The sequence below is a fragment of the Phlebotomus argentipes genome, unplaced genomic scaffold, assembly GCF_947086385.1.
Source record: "Phlebotomus argentipes unplaced genomic scaffold, Phlebotomus argentipes genome assembly contig_5, whole genome shotgun sequence".
Lineage (NCBI taxonomy): Eukaryota > Metazoa > Arthropoda > Insecta > Diptera > Psychodidae > Phlebotomus > Phlebotomus argentipes.
Genome location: NW_026776165.1, coordinates 9,849,986 through 9,872,300, shown reverse-complemented (window position 1 = coordinate 9,872,300; position 22,315 = coordinate 9,849,986). Strand labels below are relative to the sequence as shown.

The window sequence follows — 22,315 nt, the reverse complement described above, 5'->3', positions numbered from 1 at the left end:
CGCACTGATCATTACGAACTTCTTGCTGAGCGCCAGAAGCGCTTTGTCGCTGACGAAGCTCGTCTTGAGTTGCTGGCAAGCTGAACACTCTGTCGCATGAATGACCAACATGACTGGCTTCTGCTCCTTCCGCGATCGCGCGAAGCCCACTGTCAGGCTGTCTGCCCAGTCGAAGCGGCGGCCAAAGGTGGCGAATCGCCGAAAGGAAGTTGACTTTGTCAGGCGTGCAGGTGGAATTTTTTCCCAAATCATCCTCAATAGCATTCTCTTATTGTTTCCCAACGTCTCTTCATGAAGTTTCAATTGCCGCGGAAATTTAACACGGTTAATTTTTCACTCTTTCTGCCAATTTAGCACCACAATTGCACCTTTTTTGCAATCAAGCCAATTTACGCGTACGCGTCTAATTTGACTTGTCGACTGACAATGGCTCTGGCCTACTGGGAAGACATTCTGGGAGTCTGAAAAAATTCAGCCCCAGAGTGACGCTGGGAAGAGGCAAAAATGGGGAGTATTTCCTAGCTGTGCTCGCAATTCGCACTCAATCGATAGTATGAGAATTCCAATAGTGGACGGAATGTATATGGCTTCAATTATCTGACATAATGACGAATGTGTTGGTGAATTAAACGCCCTCGTAATTCCTCTAAAGCCATTAATTTTTCACTTAGTCTTCAGCGAGCGTCCGGACGTTTCTTCCACACCGCGACAGAAGCTCGAGTGCCCTAATTTGTTCCCATTGGGAGAGTGTGAGAGGAGAATTCCCGGAAAAGTGCAATGAAGTTTTTTAATTGGGGAAGTGGATCAAAGAGAAAATCTCCGGCCAAGAAGGTGGCGGAGAAGAGTGGGAAAAGTGATTACAGGCGTCGTCGAACGTCCAGGAAGCATCACAGATCCTCATCGGAGAATCGCTATGCTGTCCAGGAGCACTTCTATCAGCCGATTGGATCATTTCCAGAGGCAAATCACCACCATTTCCACTATAATCCCGATCTGAAGGAGATCTTCGGGCGCTTCACTGAGCACTCGCTCACGGGATTCACGCGTGACCCGCGAAAAGTGGCAAAGAAAGTGTCCAGAAGACTGAGAAGAAAGGTAATTTAGCTACCACTTTGCCTGCCTCGAGGCGTTTTACCGTCTTCAAATGCAACGATTTTCCTCCACTCTCTATTGCCTCTCTTTCTCGTCGCCTTGTCGTCTTTTTTCATACCTCACAGTCACGCAGAAGGGAGAGGAATAGACAACACTGCCCATTAACTACCTGGGCAAAGAGAAATTCCTCACTTTTTTGCACCTTCTTTTGTCCTACTGGAATTCCAGGACGCTTTTCCCCTCTTGCATTCCTCAGTCGCAATGCTATATGGTCAGATAAATTGGAGAGACTCCCACAAATTCACCCTCGCTCACGACTGCTTTGCTGGCTTTGCATCAATAGTGAGGGGAAAGTTCTGCAATTCGCGGCGAAGAGGTTCTCAAAAGGGTTTGTCATTGTGAGAATAAGGTGTATTTCTAGACAAATGCCTAAATGATCCAGACTTTTAATGTCAAAAGCTTTATGAATTAATATTTTCTATAGGGAAAAAAATGAATAAAAACAGTGTTTTAGACTTAAAAAGCAATTAAAGACACTTGTCAGTTTCTTCTAATCAAGGAATTTCCGAAGCACGTGAAGTGATGACAAGCGGAGAGTCGCAAGCACACATTTGCTGTGTTGCTTAGCCTTTCACGTGCGCTTCGCCAACTCCCTCAAAATAGTGTCCAACGCGGCTGGTGTGCTGGTGTTGAGCATCAAAATTGAAAATGCACACAGACAAGTTGGTCGTTTGAGAGGATTTTGAGGTGAACACATAAAAGAGATTTTTCAGCCCCACCTCTGGTCTTACCTGTTTCTCTTTTTTTGCTCTCCGCCGTGAAGGTAAATATCTTTAGCTCGCTTGGTAACTTGTTTGCTGGCGTCGTCCATTTTAGTTTCGCGTCTGAGATTCACTGGGATTGTTCGCGATGCTGTCGTGAGTCTTTTCCTCTGGCGCGGAAAAGTTCTCTGAGGAAAAATCCACGTGTGTTTGGGGAAAATTGTGGCATATATTTGACAAGAGGTTTTCGTGCTTCTCTCCTCTCTTTCCTATTTTTTTTTTTGTTTGAATTTCAATTGTGTGCAGTGCATGTGAATAATGCTGTGAGCTTTGGCCGTTAGTTGGGATTAGAGTGTACCAGAATGGATTCATTGGGATCAACGGGTGGACAAATACCCAATAATAATTTTCGGAATGATCAGGTACGGAGTGTGGCGAAGAAAAAGCCAATCAAAGATGGAATTCCAATTGGTCAGGACGGCCATTGGAATGTCTGTGGTCTCGAAAACCTGTTGGAAGTGGAACTCTTGAGGCACACTCGAGCGCTTTTCCAATACGCGATAGCAAGAGATATTAGAGGGAGAAAATGACCAAATCTCCACAGATGAATTAACCATCACAGTATGTTGGGATGGTCAATTGAAGATGATCGCCAGAGTGAATTGAGGCGAGAAAAAAAGGCGACAAAGACCCGTGGAAGTCATAGCCAAGGACTCTGAATTCTCTCTCTTGCAGCATCTCTTCTTCTTCCCGGTGTTTTTTAAAACCAGTTCCCGAAGAAACCTCTTTCTTTGTATCATTTTTATGTTTCTGAGCGCGACTCCGCAGAGGCCCACGAATGAGCCAAGCAAAAGGGAGTGGATGAGGAAAAGGAGAAACAAGAAACAATAGACACTCGACTCCCCCTTGGCAGCCGGTTTCTGCCGCTTCTTGGGGCACCATTTCTTCCCATTTTCCCCGCCATTCGCGCCCAGTATTTTCACCAATTTTATCGGCGGTTGGCGCGAAGGGAAAATCGCGCGCGCGCGCTTAAAAGCGCAAGTCGCGAAACTCGCTCGACAAGTCTTTAAATATTGAGGCACAACAACACAGTGTTGCAAAATTGTCCACTCTTTGCCTGCCTGACTAAGTGCGCCCCGTTCAGCAGCATATTTTGCACATCAAGGGGGATTAGAAGCATCGCGAGCAAAGCATGTGAAATCTCACCTAATCCACAAAGGCATTCGAAAGCTCTCACTCTGACCACGAGGCTCTGGTGGCACACTCCATCAATTGAATATTAATAGTTTTGTCTCACATCAGAGTTGAAAGAGAGTGAAGAATGTACGGATAATTGCTGTGAAAGAGACACACCTTCCAACATATCTCTTCATACTCACGTCGCTCATATTTTTCAGCAAATTCACACATGGAATACCTAATTTTCAATTTAATCTCTCGTCCCTCGAGGCGATTCAACATATTGCAAAGCGATCTCCGCAGCACAACTCGATGATTTGCCCCTTTTCGGTGAAATTTACTATGGCAAATAAGACATTTCTCGTCTGCATTTGCAGAGATTTTTTTTATTTGTAACACTCAATATGAGCGAAAATTTACGAAGTTTGCGCGCGATCCCGTCAAATTTGCATGGAGAGAAAGATCGCGAGAGGCTGGCAACAAATATTTGAGGAATTTCATAATCACACCTCAACGATGAATTGAACGTGGAATTCTGTGCATTGCAAACTGGTCAGGGGGCTTCTTTTGTTCCCCTGCGACTCACTCTGACTCACTCGCTGGGCATTTGACCGCCTCCTCCGCCTCATTCGCGAAGTTCTTGGCCGGAAATGCCGACTGAATGTAATTAAATTGTGTGGCTGGAAGAAGAGCGCTAAGAGATATGGTTATAGATTGGAGACTTAAGCGTGAGCGAATCAAATTCGTGCATAGAAACGATGAGTTTTATGCATTTATTAAATTGCTATTCACCTTGATATAATTACATGAGACGTTTATCTACTTTCTAAGCATATTTAATGACTTTATTAGTTAATTAATTTGTGCTGGTATTTCCCGAAAAAAAGAGCAAAAAGAAAACGCCATGAAGAAGTTCACTTGATCGATTGTCAGCAGTTTGTAAAGGCTTCTGAACTGCTGTAATTCATAGAAGTTCCTGAATAGATAGATCTTTTAGCTTTTATCACTAATAATCCTTTCTCTTTGTATTGAATTTTTGGACTTTTGAGCACACATTTTGAAAGATCAAATTGCGGACTTACTAAATCTGAATAAATTTCTCTCCAGTTTTCAATCCCAATTCATTGAATGTTGTAATTAAAATACGACACATGTCTTGAATTGACTTTCTTGGATATTTCCTCAGTGAAAATCTAACCTTTTCTGCCTCTTTCCACATTTCTGTTTATTTTCGCACGTTTTTTTCTTCACATCTTCAGCTGATAATTGGCATTCGACTGTGATATTCTGAGAATTGACCGTTTGTCATTTATTTTCTACCGAGACTCAGAGTGTGAAACACTTGAGAATGCTGTGAGATTTTCTTGTCTCTCACTCCTTTTTGGCTGTATTCTTTTGGGTGTGGAGGATGATTTTGGTTTGTTTGTCTTCTCCACTTGTATTTGTGAGCCACTCATTTTTTTCCGGATCGCTTTTGTCAGAGATTCTTCAAGGTTGTCTCATGCGGAGACCAATTTGAAAGAAAATAGAGTGTCTTTACAGGGGGGAAATATTTCTGTGGAGTGCTCTGGAAGTCGATAAGATGGTCATCGACCAGCAGAATTGGTCAAGATATGACACAGTTGTGAGTCATACACAGAAACCAACAATCGATCCCTTTCATTGTGTTGCTGGAAAATTGAAATTGAAGCTCCCATGATCTCGATAGCTCGGCAAATGCAGCTGCGAGATCGTGAAAGGAAGAGAAGAGTGCGCGAATGGTTGATAAAGAACAAAAAATCGTCTGAGATCGGATGTGTTGGCAAAAGTCTACGGCATTTGGTGACATGTAGAAAATACGTCTGTATATTAATGAGATGACATCTAATTGGGCCAACACGAAGAGACACCAATTTCAGTGTTTTATTTCTCACGGAATGAAATCAAACGATTTATGATGCCAACATTAAATCGCGCGCAGCGTTTCTCAGAGTGAAATCACGTTGAATTTGAATGTTGATCTGAAAGGTGAAAATTGCATATATTCGGTCCAGAAATTCCCCAAATTTCGACCGTCTGTGGAATCCCATTGAGCATCTTTCGGGAGAAGCGACAAGAGGAATGCTTATCCAGCCGCTGTGAACGTGTCTTATTTGTTTCTATTAAAATGGTAGCATTCGGCTGCAGAGCAAGAGAGAGAGAGTTTCTGGCCACATGTACGTTGGCACTCCGCTTTTTTTCTCTATTTCTTCATTGCTCCTCTCGTTTTTTTCCCCATCATGTACATTATGTACACAATTTCCCTCTTCATAGCCAGCATTTTGCCTCTCGCTTTAAAATTACAGCTGTCAGCGTAGAAATTGCAACTACTGTGTTGGGAACATTTCATTGCAATTCTAGGGAAGATTCTAGGCAAAGTGGGCGTGGCTCTCGAGTGGGTGTGGCTTCTTTACCTAAATATGCGAAAAATACCGTGTTTTCTGCGTGTTCTGCGTAAGAAACTCTGTCGCAATCGCGAAAGTGTTGCTATTGCTGCGATCGTCACTGTACGGAGTCTCAAGCCTCAGCGACACAGCCGATGCGATCTCGAGCGACGTTGGCGGGCCAGTGTGTGTTTGAGATTCTCTGAGAACGGGTCGGGAAGTGAAAAGCGTTCCCACACTCACAGTCCGTGCTTATTTTCACTGCTAAGATCACCGGAAAATGGGTGTTTTCATCCAATATTGAGGCATCATTGTACTGTGTGGCAAAAGGAGTGTTGCAATGTTGTGCAATATCAGTGAAATTCCATGTGAAGAAAGTGTCGCTATACTCTTTGTGGTTGGAAGATGAAATTCTACGATTTTCCCATGAATAATATCTCGGTAAATATTGTCATGGACACATTTTTGAGTGATATGAGGCCCAATTTGGGGAAACATTTATCAAATGGTCTCTTTTTTTTATTTAATAATGGAGTTATGTTTGCACACATTTTGCCTCATCAAACACCATCGAGAATGGCGCGCTGTGTGCGCCCCACCATTTTAAGAAAAATCGCCTCACTTTCTTGTGTGCACTCGAGCACACATGAAACCCATGAAGGGATTTCATTCATCGCGATTAGACTACATTTCCCTCACGGAGGTTTCTTCTGGCACGCCAAGAGGTGTGCCATTGTCCGCCAGGTTGTTTCATGATGAATATACGCTATTCGGGCAAGACACCCACAAACCCAGAGTGGAATTTTCACTTTTAGCACCTCCAGCTTCTTATTCGCCGTATTATTTTTGGTTCTTCTCCCATTGTTGACAGTTTAATGACACCGCTGTGTCATCAATTAGCATCGCGATGATTTATCTAGCCAATTACACAGCATAAGCGGAAATTGCGCTCAGCGTGGAAAGTGTATGATGGCTAAAATTAACGATCGAACCTCAATATTTTGCCTTATCGCGATCCTATATGTCTCGACTGAGTGACTTTCCACAGATAGACGACACTTTTGGGCCTCCTTGGTTGCGCGCACGATGAAACATTCATGAGCACTTCACCTTCAGGTTTTTGGGCGTTTGCCTGTGAATTGCTGCTGCACGTTTGTCACCACCAGTGAATGCCCAAAGACAATGGCTTTGGGAGTGCAGGAATGCCTTATGAAACACTCCGTGAGTTTGAAAGGTGATCTTGAGGCCATAAAACGGCTGGAGAGTGGATTTTAATAACCAATAACGCGATATTTATTGTCTCCTGGAAAATAACTCTGTTTGGGAAACATCGCAAAAGAAAAGGAATTTTTCTTGATAAGAACCTTAACTTGACTATATTTTGTTTGTGGTGAATTTTAAATCGAAGTGGAAGATGAAATATGATGTCATGCATTGTCCAATGGATTCAGAAAAACAGAAGATCAAGAGAGTAAACAAACAAGTTCCGAAATGAAGAAAAAGGGGTTAATTGACCACAAACACCGGAATCTTCCTTTAAAATGAATTGGATATAGAATTTTAATGTCATTCAAACTATATGAGCTTCAACATCGTTTCTGTGCAAATTTAGAATTAGAATTTTAATTTCTTAACTCACAAGTTACAAAATATTTATGAGCTTCCGTTAGATCGATTTGCATTATGTCAGACAAGCGAAAGGCTTACACGACATGCTGAATGTTTTACTGAATGTATTCGCGTTCAGTATAAGAAAACCGTTCATAGATCATGACTTCCCCTTCACATACATTTCAAGACACCCATTGCAAGTGAATGCGATCAGAAATACATTTCTTAGAGACTATTTGGTTCCTATTCAAATGATCTTGACTAACATCTGCTTTTCTCTCTCTTTCAGGGCGAGAGATCCTCTTGGGAATACCACACGGTGACTGTGACTAGAGTGCCAGGCTATGGATTCGGGATTGCCGTGTCCGGAGGCAGGGACAATCCCCACTTCGCCAACGGCGATCCCTCAATCGCCGTGAGTGATGTGCTGAAAGGCGGACCCGCGGAAGAGCGTCTCCAGTAAGAGGAGTGCACGGTCTCAGTAAGCCGGAAGAGGATTAATCCGCCAATTGCTCTTTCCAGGGTCAACGACAGGATCATTTCCGTGAATGGCGTGAGTCTGGAGAATGTGGAGTATGCCACAGCCGTGCAGGTGTTGAGGGACAGCGGAAACACCGTGAGTCTGGTAGTGAAGAGACGCGTGGCGAATCTCAATCTCCTGGCGACGCCATCGAATCACCAGCACTCGCATAGTCTCAGCTCGGCTGGACTGACAGGAGCCAATTCCTCCTCGCAGCAGACCATCAAAGTTTCCCTGACCAAGGGCAGCAAGAAGGAGGACTTCGGCATAACGCTGGGTTGCCGGCTGTTCGTGAAGGAAATCTCATCGAAGGCCAGGGATCAGCTGGTGGCCAATGGATACCATCTTCAGGAGGGCGACACAGTCACCAGAATCCACAATACCAACTGCAATGACGCGATGAGCCTCAAGGAGGCCAAGAAGATCATCGACGGCTGCAAGGAGCGCCTCAACATTGTCGTCCTGCGCGACGTGGCGAACAATGCGGCCACGAGTTCGGGCATGCAGAGCCCAGCGTACTCACACACAGCCCAAATCTCCAACTGCAGCAACATCGATGAGGCCTTCCTGCCCGGAGGAGCATCCTATTCCGCCCAGAATCTCTACGTGCAGCCGCCCACGAGACCATCGCTGGCCAATCTCGACGACAAAAGCAACCTAACGCCGCGAGGGCGCTCGAGAGGGCCCCTGATGGACGTCTCCCTGAGCCAGCTGGACCGGCCGAGCACGCCTCCGGCGCACGCGAGGTCCAGGAGCGGCGTGGAGGAGCCCATGCGTCCTCCACCGCCGCGCGCCGATGACTTCTACAGCTCGCGACGGCAGCTGTACGAGGAGGATCCGCTGCAGAGAGCCAAGCCGTCCGGTGAGCCGCGTTTCATCTCATTCCAGAAAGAGGGCTCCGTGGGCATCCGTCTGACGGGTGGAAATGAGGCGGGAATCTTCGTCACGGCCGTGCAGCCGGGAAGTCCGGCCTCCTTACAAGGCCTCACGCCTGGCGACAAGATCCTGAAGGTGAACGACATGGACATGCACGGCGTGACGCGCGAGGAAGCCGTGCTGTTCCTGCTGAGCCTCCAGGATCGGATAGATCTGATCGTGCAGCACTGCCGAGAGGAGTATGACACAGTGGTGGCCAGTCAGCGCGGAGATTCCTTCCACATCAAGACACACTTCCACTGTGAAACACCGTCAAAGGGAGAGATGTCCTTCCGCGCTGGGGATGTCTTCCGTGTCATCGACACCCTGCATAATGGTGTCGTGGGATCGTGGCAGGTGCTGAGGATCGGCCGGGGGCATCAGGAGATGCAGCGTGGGGTGATTCCCAACAAGTCCAGGGCAGAGGAACTGGCCACGGCGCAGTTCAATGCGTCGAAGAAGGAGATGAACGCCTCAGAGTCCCGCGGAAGCTTCTTCAAGCGCCGCCGCTCCACGCACAGACGCTCAAAGTCTCTGTCCAGGGAGAACTGGGACGATGTGGTCTTCTCGGACGCCATCTCCAAATTTCCCGCCTACGAGAGAGTCGTCCTGCGGCATCCGGGATTCGTGCGGCCAGTGTGCTTGTTCGGGCCGGTAGCGGACATTGCGCGCGAGCGTCTGATCAAGGACTTCCCGGACAAGTTCACGGCGCCGCTGCAGGATGACGGCGGCAAGAGTGGCTCCAGCAAGTGTGGCATCGTGAGATTGTCCAACATCCGGGATATCATGGACAGGGGCAAGCACGCATTGCTGGATATCACGCCAAATGCCGTGGATAGGCTCAACTATGCCCAGTTCTATCCCATTGTGATCTTCCTCAAGGCAGACTCCAAGCATACCATCAAGCAACTGCGCCACGGCCTGCCCAAATCCGCCCACAAGAGCTCCAAGAAGCTCCTGGAGCAGTGTCAGAAGCTGGAGAAGGTGTGGGCGCACGCCTTCAGCACCACAATAGCGCTCACGGACGCCGAGACGTGGTACCGAAAGCTGCGCGATGTCATCGATCAGCAGCAGAGCGGCGCCGTGTGGATGTCCGAGTCCAAGGTAAGTTGGGAAGACTTTAGGTTCCAGGTGGAAGATTGGTGGCGGATTCAGGATGATCCATGGCTGATTGGGCGCAGTTTTCTCTCTCAATTCATTCAATTCTTGCTCCAACGTCGATGTAAAAACTTTACATCCAAGACACAAACCACAATCAAGATTTCAAGATCAATTTGCATTCGGATGTTGCACATAAGGCAATTGCCGAATTGCTGTTTTTTTCTTAAGATCTTGAAATCTCATGACAAATTTATTTCTTGTTTATGTTTTTAAAAACTGCGCCTTTTGGTCGACGGACATCAATATGTGGTGTCTCTGGTGTCAAGGATCTCTATCAGTGGATGACAAATGTGAATTAATCTGCCTGTTTTCTTCTCATTTCTTACCCTCTTCTCGCTCTTCACTTTAATCTCCCCAAAAATCTCGAAGCGTGCGGACGCCTTTCTCCCCTACAACACGTGCTCATACCCTTGCTGCTGCCTCGCGCGTCCCGATCGATTCTCCCTGCCTGCCATTTGCTCGCCCTCCTACCAAATAGTGCCCATTCGACGCATTAATCAGCAGCATGCCGTGTCCATTCCGCAATTCTTCACCGATTCACCCGTCGCACTGCACACCTTCCGGAGATCGCCGTTCAGGCGTCTGTCCGATGATCTGCGGAGCTGTGATGACGAGTGTGGCTTCCCATATGCCGATGGCACTTACGAAGATCACTGTGGCCAGTTTGCATGATCTTGTGTGGTTTTCTTCTCGCTAAAAGATCACATCTCACCCTCAGAACAACACCCATATTAAAAAAAAGACACTGAGAGATCTCTTAAGACTGCAAAAAATACTGATCTTGACTATTCTTTGAAAGACAACCAAAAAAATTGTTTTCTGTATTTGTTTTTTTTTTTTTCTTTCTTTAAACAAAATTCTAACAGTGTGTTTTTTCTCTTTTTTTCTATCTCTTCCACACCTTAAAACCTACATCACATCATCGTTGCGCTTGTACATTCTTGCGTGTTTTTCTTTCTTTGATTTTTTTGTTACTGCTCCACCTCTGGGCCGCGCACTCGCAGCCCGTTGAATCCCTGTCCGATGATTTCCTCTTCCCAATGACAACATCCCGCCTGTCATACGCATCGAGTCCCGAATCGGACCTGGAACTGAGTCCGGGCCCGTCGACTTCGCTCTCACTGGGCAATTTGCCGCATCTCGTGAAATCAAGCTCAGACCCATCGATCGCCACTAACCAGGATAACTTGGATAGGGATAGAGAGATGAATTTGGGTGACGGAATGCCACCGCCATACACGGTAAGCTTCACATATCTTTACCTAATTAACTCATGATCTTCATTGGTTTACTTTGCCTGGCATTGGCTTGCTTCTTGTCTCATCTCGATCATCCTTTATCCGTGTCTCAACGTCTAATTGGTGCCATCTTCTGTCCCAGAATCACTACGATCACGCCTCGCCGGCCGCCCGGAGGCCCACAATGGAGACCAAGTATCCTTATGCGGGACAGAATGTGGTGCAGCAGCCAATGATCGATGGGAACATGACTTATGCCACAGCCACGCGGCCGCCACCGCCTGGCCAGGGAGGACAAATGTTCGGCGGAGCGCCGGATTTGCCGCCGCGCGTGGACAGAGCGTCGAAGCCGCCGGGAAGTGTGGCGTCGCCCAAGAACTCCAGCATTCACAGCATCTCCACACTGAGCAGATCTGCCCAGGAGAGACTTTTCGCCACGCCGAAGGGTGATGGCGATCCCGCGGATGAGTACAGCACGCGGAATCAGCTGCTGAGCGCCGTGGACAAGAGACTGAACGGCGGCAGTCAACAGGCGTCGCTGGAGAGACAGAGAGTCGCCGCCACGGGGAAGATCAACAACGGTTCGTACGACAGCGTGTCCAGCTATGATTCCTACAACACAGCCCAAATGGCGGCGCAGAACATCCGACTGGGCCCCAATGCGCCGGACGACCTGAAATCCGTGCCCAGTGCGAAGTAAGATTGTCCCTGTTAGTGCAGATTCCGTGGCCAGACGCCTGAAGTGTTTGACTCTTTGCAGTGGAAGCAGGAATTCAGCGCATGAGTTCTCACGCGCAGGCGTGCACGAGCTGAGCAGGAGTCTCTCGTCTGGCGCCAATGATCTCAACCGGCAGAGCAGTCCCGCCAGAAGTGGCTTCCACGGTCAGGACAGGAACATTCCCAGCTCCCACGAGGCACCAATGGCCAGAGAGAGACCGCCAGGCGTGTCTGTACCACAAAGACCAACTAATCTGGCACTGGAAGGAAGTCCGCGGAAGCTGCCCTTCGAGACAAAGACCGACTACGGGAAGTACAGGTGAGGAATCTTGAGTTAAAGACGACTTTTGACCATCCAAATCAGAGATTTTTTCAGTCTTCGGCAGGAATTCATACAAATCCGCTTAAATACCCTTGTGTAGAGCACTTCCTTGTCCTCCTTCCTCAGCCCTTGTATCGTCTCATTATGTGTGTTGTTCTCTGTTTCGTTCCTCGCTAGTCGCAATAATTCCGCCACCCAAGCTGACTACTCAAAGACCACGAAGGGCGCCATGGCGGGCCAACCGCCGCCGGGAGTGCCCTTCAAGCCCGTGCCACCGCCCAAGCCCAAGAACTACCGTCCACCGATCCAGGGAGCGCAATCCGGCGCCAACCAGTGGGAGAATGGGGTGAGAAACTGACCCACAATATCCCACAAGAAAGCCCTCTGACCCACTCTTCCGTTGCAGGACGCCGTGATGCCTCGATCTCCCAACGGATACGGATTCTATCCGACGCCTTCTCACTTCCACCACTCCGGCCAGAACCCGCCCACGTCGCCCATGAACTCAGGGCCGGCGCCAGGACATGGCGGAGGCTACAACGGACAGTATCCGCCGTCGAGCGGCCACTTCAACACGCCGCAGTCGCCGTTCGGCCAGCGCGAGGCCATCGGGAGCAACGGATTCGGCGGGAATCACTTGTACAACGGACAGTACATGCACAGAGGCCCAGGATTCGGTGAGCAAATTGACTAGTATCATTTCAAAATACACAAAATTTAAGTTTACTTAAGCAAAATCAGTAAAATATACCTAAATTCACGTGAATATTTTGAAAAGACAATGATTTTCGCTGACTAGGAAACCTTCCTCATCATCCGCCGGAGAGAAACACCCTCGATCTGGCCGGCAGCCGCGAGCAGCGCGGCTCGGCATTCGAGTTGTATAGAAAGCCACAGATCAGCACCGCGAGCCATCATCACAACATCAGGTAAGCCGAGCACTGACACTTTTTTCCGCCGTCTTGTGCGCATTAAAGTGTTACTTTCAGGAGAAGAACAATATTATCCAATGCACTAACTTTATGCGCACAACACTCAGATTTTTTGCTTAAGAATCACTAACACAATTATGTCTTTTATCTCCTTTTTTTCTTTTGGTATTATTACGTCTTGCATTGGCCAAATTGGCAGAGCAATTTGATTGTATTTACTTAGGATTTATCTTCTAGAGACATTCTTTTGGGAAATATTATTATTATATTGTTCATTATATATGCTTTCTCGTGGTTTTGGCTCAAAGACACACACACACATGAAATGCTGGGTTTTAAAGGAATAATTGCTGTTGGTGGTGGGCAAATGTGTGAGTGCGGTGCGTGAATTGTCGATTTTGGGGCCGCAGAAGCGCCCCCTCAGTCTCCCTCTCTCTCCCCCCGAAAGTTAGTGCATGTCCTTTGACTCCCTGTCAGCGAATTAATCTCTTGGCGTTCTGCCAGCACTGTGGATTCCTACGTGAACGCGCTGAATGAGCACCACTTGTACAGGCAGCGCGTGTTTGTGGCGCCCGAGACGCCGCCGCCGCTGCCACCGCCCGTGAAGCCCAAGAAGAAGCTTCTGCGCTCGCCGCTGGCGGCCATAAAGAACGCCTTCCTGAGGACCACGCGGCCACTGCGGCGGCAATCCAGCGTGGCGGCGGAGTACGAGAAGAAGCGCAGCGCCGTGCGCCGGCTGCACTCGATGATGGAGCCACGCGTGTACGAGCGCCAGTGGGCGCCATGTCCGGCGGAGATGCAGTACGAGGCGCTGTACGCGAGCGCCGCGGCGCCGGATCCGCTGTACGCCAACAGAGCGCTGATAGACTTTGAGCAGCGTGCGCCGCCCAGAGGCATCCTCAGACGGCACAGCTTCGCCGATCGGCCGGCGTCCGCGGTGCCGTTCAGGCGCAACAGATCGCTGATGATGCGCCGCGAGCCGCAGCAGTGCGAGGACGAGGAGGAGGAAGGCATCTACCAGAGCCGCGGCGGGGCGTTCATGCTGGAGGCGCAGAGATATCCGCGCCGCCGCGATCTGCACAGGGACCATCTGTACCAGAGCAAGAAGGAGATGCAGGAGAGAATCCAGCAGGGACGCGTGGAGATGGAACGCGCCACATCGGAGCCGCCCAGCGAGTCGTCCTCCGTGTACGCCAGCCGGCGCGAGCTCAAGGAGCGCATCTACCAGTCCCGCCGCGAGGCGATGGAGTCCATGGCGGAGCCCATTTATGTGTCGCGCAAGGAGGAGCAGCGCTGCCACGTGATCCCGGAGACGACGGTCTTTGCTGAGCGAGAGGAGGCTGAAGGCGGCGAGTCGGTGTCCAACGAGGACGCGTCGCACAGCACCGGCGGCAGCACTGTCGTGGCGCCCTTCGACCTGCACAACGACACTGTCGTGGCCATGAGCCCGCGGCCGGCGGCGCGCAACGCCCATTTGTCCAGCATCATCAAGCGGACCGCGACGGACGCCAAGTCGCCGGCGCAGTACGCCAGCCGGACGTCCATGGAGACGCAGTACACGTCGCAGGTGAGCCTGCCCAGTCTGCCCAGCACCATCGGACCGCCGAACGCCTCCAGCACGCCGTACGACAGCACGGGCTCGCTGCGGGCGCGCCAGCCCACGACCACGCGGGCGCTGTTCGACGAGCGCGGCGGCACGCTGCTCGATCCCACGTGGAACGTGTCGCTGGAGATCCCCGAGGGTGCGCTGCCGCCGGGTCGCCGGCAGGAGATCTACTTCACCGTCACCGACCCGCGGATGAGCGAGTGCGTGGGCGGGCCGCCGCTGGACATGGAACACGGTACTGTTCTGTGGCATTCCATCACGTGTGCACGGAATGAGTGTGTGAGCTTTGCATGGGTTTTCAGCACTAACACTGTAGTTTGCATCAACGCAGCATTGGCTTTCCTCTGCGGCGTTTCTGTTGCACACGGAACCATAAAAAAAAACACTTTCAATTGAGATCGATTGGCAGCAGCAAAAGCATTAAAATTCTATGTCAATTCACTCTGGAGATCTAAAACGAAGATCCAAGCAGAGAGCATAAACGTTTGGCTAGGAAATAGCCTACAAAAGACAGTTCATTACTTCACAATTAATGCAAGAATTCTTTAAAAATGTATATTTTCGATTTTTTCTCAATATGAAAACAATTATAGTATTCAGCAATTGATTAAAAATAATTCGACTTACACTTAATAATAATAATAATGAAAAACCAAAAAGAAATTCATGAGTTTTCTGAGTATGATTGAGATTGAAATTAAAATGAGGGAAACAAGAGTGAAAGCTCACGGTTCTCTAATCATTTCATCAATTTTAGATAAACAAACAGTAGCCAAAAGATGGTCCGAAAAGCTGCTGCAAATGCCGATAAACCCAATGAATAAAACTTAATGCATTGTGCATGTTTAGTTAGTAGTTTAGCATGTAGTTTAGTAGATTTTTCCACTTTTCATCCGCTGAATCGCTTTGGAAACAACGCTTATGAGATGCACGTTACTGTGTTGGTTTCAATTCAAGACGATCTTCTGCGGAGCCATGAATATTGATGGCCTGCAGAATTCACTCTAATCTCACTTAATTGCTTCCACGAAGTCCGCCAGAGACTTTCGAAAAGAGACTCGTGCTGCACACGCGTGCGCGCCTTGCTTGACGTGCGCTAAGACAAATGTGGTGTGATTGCAGGTGAGACGATGCTGTCGCCGCTGGTGATGTGCGGCCCGCAGGGCCTGGAGTTCCTGGTGCCCGTGACGCTCAACATCCCGCACTGCGCCGGCCGCACGGCGTCCCTGGGCCTGGCGCTGAAGGCCACGGACAGCGAGAAGCACCTCAACACCAACTGGGACAACATCGACTTGCCCACGACCACGGCGGCGCACACGGTCTCCGTCAAGGTGGACCACTTCTAGGCCGCGGCGCCTGAGAATCCCTCTCTCTCTCTCTAGGTTTTTGTACAGCCAAAGCTTGACGACACCCCCACACCGCGAGCGCCCCCTTTGTATCTTCTATCCACTTGTATAATTGCATCATCTTATCGTGCGCGATCCTTCTTTGGAGCCCCACAATTATTGTATTGAGAAAATTTTACATTCTATCAAATAAATGCATTTCTACTCGAGCGCAATCTCTTCTTCCCACCACCGCGAAAGTGAAGATTTCTCTCCACTCCAGCGCCCGGCTTTCATTTCACTTCTGCAGCGCGTCTCAGTTTCACTTTCAGCCTCGCCGAAGCCCCGCGCATTCAATCGATCGCGCCTAATTGAGTAAAGTCATGTGAAGCCCGCGCCAGCCACAATGCATGCAGAAGGTCTTCGGCAGCGACTCCTCATGGACGGTAAGGATGCGCTCGAGAGTGACAAAGTGAGAGTGTTGCATAACAGTCCGGAATTGTGAGAGCGTGAAAAGATGCCCGCACTTCATCTCCGTGTAATCGCTAAAGAAAAACACTTTGTGCAGTTCAAAGAATAGCTTCTTCTCACTCTCGAGCGTGTTTTTTTTTAGCAATTTTAGAGCGTAAAAGCAGCTTTTATTCATTAAGAAAATCCAAATCAATTGGGAAATGATGAAGTGAACATAATTTAAATGCCAAATTTAAGCTTTAATCGATTTAATCGTAAAGAAAGATTTTTATCACCACTCATTTGTAGGTGATTTTAAGTTAATTAGTTGATCTTCAATAAAATTTAACGCCAGGTTTTAACAACCATGGAATACTGAGTTTTTCAGTTGATAAACTTTCGTCCATTTCACTGGGAAATGAAGAAATTTAATCTCACCTTCCAAAATCTGTACATTTTCATGGAATCTTGCCACACAAATGCTGAAGACAAGTGAACGTTTTCTCGGGCGAAGAGGCAAGATTTCTCAGCTCTCCTTCGTCCTTAGGCATCCTGAGCGGCGTGGTGAAGTGCGGCGGCTATCGCTGGGACGACGGGACGCGCTATGTGGGCGACTGGAGCGGACGCGGCCAGAAGCACGGCCTGGGACACCTGCTGTTGCCTGACGGCACGCGCTACGACGGCGCCTTCAGCCACGGCATGTGCTCCGGCCTGGGTGTGATGGTCTTCCCGGACGGCGCCAAGTACGAGGGTGAGTTCATGCAGGGCTGGTTCCACGGACACGGAATCTTCTGGCGCAGCGACGGAATGCGCTACGAAGGAGAGTTCCGCGGCGGCCGCATTTGGGGCCTCGGCCTCGTCACGTTCAGCGACGGGAGCCACGGATTCCCACGCAACGAGGGCTTCTTCCAGGACTGCCGCCTCATCCGCAAGAAGCGCTGTCCGGAGGTGGTGCAGAAGGCCCAGAAGATCGCTTTGATGGCCAGAGCGCAGTGCGACGAGGCTTTTTGAACATGTGATGCGTGTACTCTTGAAATACAGATGTCGCTAGTTAACGAAGAGGGGGAGTTTCAGTTTCGCTGTCAAATCGACAAAAGGAAAACATTGCTTTTTTACCCAGGAGATTTTCATTCCCTCAGAACTCGTGAATGTGAGTTGAGACAAGCAGAAAAATGAGTGCAATCGCGGCAGGACTCAATCCTATCCAGAGCACGGCTGGAGCAATTCCCGTGCGCAATGAGAAAGGTGAGTAAATGGGTGGAAAGACATGAGGGCGTCTCTGTGACTGTCTCGCGGGATGTTTTCAGGTGAAATCTCCATGCAGAAGGTGAAGGTGCAGCGCTACATCTCGGGAAAGCGCCCTGAGTACGCGTACGAGAGCTCAGGAGAGGAGAGCGATGAGGGAGACTTCATGGACAATCGCAGATCCGTCCCAGAAGCACGTCCAATCGATGCCTTCGAGTCGTCCGGGAGTGCCATAAAGTACACCTCCACGGAGATCAATGATCCACGCCTCAGGCGGGTCCATGCGGCTGCCAGCGAGCCGAAAGAGCGCCGACGGCACTACTCAGAGTCTGAGGAGTCCGAGGAAGAGGCGGTGCAAGAGGAGCAGGACCCTCGCAGCCAAGTCATGTCCGGGAGCTCGGATAGTGAGTCAGACGCCGAGCTGAGTGACACAGAGATCGAGCGGAGGCGTCAGACGCTGCGCAAGAGGATGCTGCAGCAGCAGAAGGAGGAGGAAATCCTGCAGTTCGAGGAGGAGAAGGCGGAATCCTCGGGATCCGAGAGCTACGAGAGTGAGACGGAGAGTGAGGATATGGAGGACAATGAGCCCCGCCTGAAGCCACTGTTTGTGCGGAAGCGCGACAGGACGACGATCATTGAGCGCGAGAAGGAGGCGAATCAGGAGCGCCAGGCTGAGTACGAGGCGAAGAAGAACCAGAAGCAGCGTCGCCGCCAGACGCTGAAGCTCGTGGAGGAGAGCATCAAGAGCGACCTGGCGAAGCCCAAGAGTGACAAGCAGGAGCCCAGCCTGGAGGACGTGTGCACGGACGATGAGAACGACGAGATTGAGTACGAGGCGTGGAAGCTGCGCGAGATCAAGCGCATCAAGCGCGATCGCGAGGAGCGCGAGCAGATCGAGAGGGAGCGCCTGGAGATTGAGCGCATGCGCGGCATGACGGAGGAGGAGCGCAAGCAAGAGCTGCGTCAGAATCCGCGCCAGGTGACCAACAAGACCAGTAAGGGCAAATACAAGTTCCTGCAGAAGTACTACCACCGCGGCGCCTTCTACCTGGACCAGGAGGAGGACGTGCTGAAGCGCGACTTCAGCAACGCCACGCTCGAGGACCACTTCGACAAGACCATCCTGCCCAAGGTGATGCAGGTGAAGAACTTCGGCCGCTGCGGCCGCACCAAGTACACGCATCTCGTGGACCAGGACACCACGCAGTTCGACTCGCCCTGGTACAGCGACTCCACCACCAACGTCAAGTTCCACACGGAGCGCGCAGCGGCCAGCCGGCAGGTGTTCGAGAAGCCCAGCCTCAGCAAGAGGAAGAAGTTCGACTAGGCGCACGAGTCAGAGTGAGAAGAGACACACTGGCGGCCACAGCAATAAGCTCACGAAAGCCCAAAAATTATCAATAAACTGGAGAGTAAACTAATTTGCAGTTTGGAGGGGCTTTTGAGTAGACGGAACCCAAATTCACCATGAAAAATGATCGAAAATTTCCTCTTTCACACACAAATGAAATCATGATATTTGCCATGATCGTGTGCTTATTACTGTGGCCACCACTGTAACCCTTTGTGGACTTTTAGTTAAGTATTTTCTTCGTCCAACAGATTACTATAATTACGCTGTCTTACCTTCGCAGATGCTGCTTTTCCGCCCTCGACTCCGTTACCGCTTGAGGATGCTGATGAAAGTGTCCCGAGGAATGGAGATGTTCGCGATGGAACGCATCTTCTTCTTGCCCTCGGCCTGCTGCTTTAGCAGCTTCATGCGCCGCGTCACGTCGCCGCCGTACTGCAAAGTTCAATGAGGGTTTCCTTCAGGTATTATCCTCCCCTTATATATATGTATACACACACACACTGTCCTGAGTCAAATAAAGGGGTTTCTCACGTGGACAACTCACCAGTTTGGCCGTCACATCCTTCCTATATGGCTTAATCGTCTCCCTGGCCAGGATTTTCCCACCCACGGCGGCCTGGATAGCGATCTGCACCATCTGCCGCGGGATGATCTCTTTCAGCTTCAGCACGAACTGTCGCGCAAACGTGTTGGCTTTACTCGAGTGCACAATTGTGCTGAGTTCCTCCACTTCCTGCCCATTCAGCAGGATTCGCAGCTTCACTGCACTCGTGACTTCATAGCCGTAGTCCTCGTAGTCAAAGCTGGCGTAGCCCGAGGTCAGCGACTTGAGGCGATCGTAGAAGTCCAGCACGATCTCAGCCAGTGGGAAAACGTAGGTCATCATCACGCGATCGCTGTCAATGTTGGTCGAGGACTTCTGCAGACCTCGGCGCTCCACGCATAGTCCGATTACCGGGCCCAAGAACAGCGTAGGCGTGATGATCGTGGCCAAGATCTGTGGCTCCTGGTACTCCAGGATGTTCTGAGGGTCCGGCAAGAGCGCTGGATTGCTGACGATGATCTCCTCAGCGCCATAAGCCTTAATCACCTTCGATCCGTGCAACTTCACCTTGTACGTCACGGATGGCGCCGTGATGGTGGGCTCCGCGTCGTACTCCTGCTCCAGGCGCTGGCAGAAGACTTCCATGTGCAGCAGGCCGAGGAATCCCAGGCGCCAGCCTTGGCCCAGGGCAGAATTCGAGTCAGGCGTCGCAGTCACGGCTGAATCGTTGAGTGTGAGCTTCTCTATGGCCGCCTTGAGGGAGATGTACTTCGACTGGTCAGGCGGATAAACGCCGGCGAAGACCATCGCCTGCTGTGGCCGGAAGCCGGGCAATGGCGCCACCGGAGAGCCTTTCAAATGGATGGTGTCGCCGATCACAGCCTCTTTGCCGCTGCGCATGTTGCATCCCAGGAGTCCCACCTGGCCAGCGCTCAGTCTATCCACGGGCATCTCGACGGGCGTGAGAAGAGACAAGCTCCTCACCTCGTACGTCTTCCCTGTGGCCACCGAAGTGATCTCCTGGCCCAGCAACACCTCGCCTTCCCGCACATTGATCAGGCTCAGCGCCCCGCGGTATTTGTCGTAGGCGCTATCGAAGAGGAGCGCCCGGAAATTGGCTTTCGGATCAGTTGTCGGATGAGGAAGACGCTCGATGACATTCGGGATGACTTTATCCACTCCCAATCCGAGCTTGGCTGAAATCTAGACAATCCTCCATGAATATCTGACTGAAAACCCCACTAAAGTCGCCCTGATCACCTTCAGAACTCCTTCCGGTTCGATATCGAACATGGATTTGAGATCTTCACAGACTCTCTCGGGATTGGCGTTCTTCAGATCGATTTTGTTGAGGACGGGCAGAATTTTCAGATTCCTCGACGCCGCCATGAAGTAGTTAGACACTGTCTGCGCCTGAATGCCGTGATTGGCGTCCACCAAGAGGATGGCTCCGTCGCAGGGCGCCAAAGATCTGTGCACTTCATTGGAGAAGTCCACATGACCAGGAGTGTCTATCAAATTCAGCCTGCGCTTCAGTCTGCGCTTTCACTGTGATGCCACGCTCCTTCTCCACCTGCAAAAGAACGCAGCCGGAAATCACAGAATCCTGGCCAAAACCCACAATTTCCTCTCACCTGAAGACTGTCCAGAATTTGAGGTCTGTCGATCTTCAATCCCGCCTTCTCCAGAAGTCTGTCAGCCAGTGTACTCTTGCCGTGATCCACATGAGCTATTATGCAGAAGTTCCTAATCCTCTCCAGAGGGATTCTCTTCAGCTTCTCAGAGATTTCCCCATCGACTGATGATGAGAATTTTCTCACCGGGAGCCTTATAAAAGGTTATGTTAACTCCACTCTTGGATGCATTTTCGATTAACTTACGTGAAATCTATGCAAAAAACACTTCTCAAGTGTTTTAGGAAGCTGTAGGAAGATATCCTGTTGGTAATTAACAGCATTTTCACCGGCAAAAATGCATCTTTAAACCACAACGAAAAGCAAAACAAGAAAGAATCATGAGAACCCTAGAAAGAATCACTCCATTGTTTTGATTCCAACGAGATGAAAGTTCCACTGAATGTCCTACGCTCACATCCATGAAACGCTCTTTCAGTTAATTCGTCATTTTCGCCGCCAGGACCACATTCATGACATGTTGAAACTTCTTAGTTTTCTGTGAGAGAAAAACACATGGGATTTTTGTTTATTTCCCTCATTTCCCTAGCATTGTCGCTTGTTTCTGGCCAGAGAGGGATGTGTAGTTATGAAGATTAGGACGACAGCACGAGAAAATAACCCAGTTTATCTATAAATGTGTGATGTATTTAATCCATTTAACCTCTAGTAGTATTGAATTAAACATCATGAAGCATCAGATAGCAAAATCAATGCTGTTTGCTGAAAGAAAAAGATGGTTTTTCACTCTTCTAATTGTTGAAAAATCATATTTTTACTCACAATTTGAAGCCAGTTGAGATCAAAACTTCACCATAAATATTGTCTGAAAAGTTCAGAAGAATATTCAAAGTCAATTTCTAAGGATTTCTAGAAAGTTTTCCACCTGTTCTCGACTGACTTTCGAATCTCGGCACCTCCTTAACTGTGGCCCTGGAGAAAAAGTAGTCATTTCGACTGCCAAAAGCGCTTAAGATGATAAAATGCAGAAGGAAAAGACTTTTCAACAGATAAACTCTCATTTCACGCTGAATTGATAACGCCGAACGGACTGAACTGAATGATGATTTGCTGGAATTTCCCTCACAAAATTGAGTCTTCCATCTGTTCAAATAATCTCCGGAAGAGAGTGAAAAAGCGAGAGGAAGTCTTTATTAAATATATTTCTCTTCATTTCTCAATATAATTAATTAATTTCTGCACTTAATATCCGTCACCTTTCTCTTGAAAATATCTCTCTACTAACTTTTAAACTCATTTTTTTTTTA

The 22,315-nt window shown here is 49.4% G+C and overlaps 4 protein-coding genes across 10 annotated transcripts in view; 3 read left to right on the top strand and 1 right to left on the bottom strand.

The window, feature by feature from the left end:
- LOC132256129 (tight junction protein ZO-2) overlaps positions 1-16,011 on the top strand; it is a 32,748-nt gene extending 16,737 nt beyond the window's left edge. For 2 of the 6 annotated variants that reach the window (XM_059752324.1, XM_059752325.1), the window contains 10 exons: positions 7,335-7,504; positions 7,568-9,584; positions 10,646-10,882; positions 11,022-11,575; positions 11,640-11,915; positions 12,096-12,264; positions 12,325-12,595; positions 12,718-12,847; positions 13,355-14,691; positions 15,579-16,011. In XM_059752324.1, the coding sequence (XP_059608307.1) occupies positions 7,335-7,504; positions 7,568-9,584; positions 10,646-10,882; positions 11,022-11,575; positions 11,640-11,915; positions 12,096-12,264; positions 12,325-12,595; positions 12,718-12,847; positions 13,355-14,691; positions 15,579-15,802 (5,385 nt within the window). In that variant the 3' untranslated portion in view covers positions 15,803-16,011. Of the gene's footprint in view, positions 1-1,930; positions 2,276-5,623; positions 5,876-7,334; positions 7,505-7,567; positions 9,585-10,645; positions 10,883-11,021; positions 11,576-11,639; positions 11,916-11,972; positions 12,265-12,324; positions 12,596-12,717; positions 12,848-13,354; positions 14,692-15,578 lie in introns of those variants that run through there. The other 4 variants (XM_059752326.1, XM_059752327.1, XM_059752328.1 and 1 more) reach the window with 4 other exon arrangements.
- A 190-nt stretch (positions 16,012-16,201) lies between these two features.
- Positions 16,202-17,307, top strand: LOC132256134 (MORN repeat-containing protein 4 homolog). Its single transcript, XM_059752335.1, has 2 exons — positions 16,202-16,227; positions 16,779-17,307. Exons 1-2 carry the CDS (start codon positions 16,221-16,223, stop codon positions 17,240-17,242), a joined length of 471 nt encoding a protein of 156 aa, XP_059608318.1. The 5' UTR covers positions 16,202-16,220; the 3' UTR covers positions 17,243-17,307.
- A 57-nt stretch (positions 17,308-17,364) lies between these two features.
- On the top strand, positions 17,365-19,227 carry LOC132256133 (microfibrillar-associated protein 1). 2 transcript variants are annotated; one of them, XM_059752334.1, is made up of 3 exons: positions 17,365-17,476; positions 17,539-18,817; positions 19,111-19,227. In XM_059752334.1, exons 1-2 carry the CDS (start codon positions 17,404-17,406, stop codon positions 18,801-18,803), a joined length of 1,338 nt encoding a protein of 445 aa, XP_059608317.1. In that variant the 5' UTR covers positions 17,365-17,403; the 3' UTR covers positions 18,804-18,817; positions 19,111-19,227. The 2 variants fall into 2 exon arrangements, with proteins under 2 accessions (XP_059608317.1, XP_059608316.1); XM_059752333.1 differs by lacking the exon at positions 19,111-19,227 and having other exon boundaries at positions 17,539-18,917.
- Positions 19,137-21,402, bottom strand: LOC132256131 (translation factor GUF1 homolog, mitochondrial). The gene is given in 6 exon segments (XM_059752330.1): positions 19,137-19,262; positions 19,375-20,577; positions 20,635-20,902; positions 20,904-20,947; positions 21,009-21,201; positions 21,255-21,402. Coding segments are annotated over 6 exon segments (1,911 nt in total). The 5' UTR covers positions 21,332-21,402.
- Between the last annotated feature and the right edge of the window lie 913 nt (positions 21,403-22,315).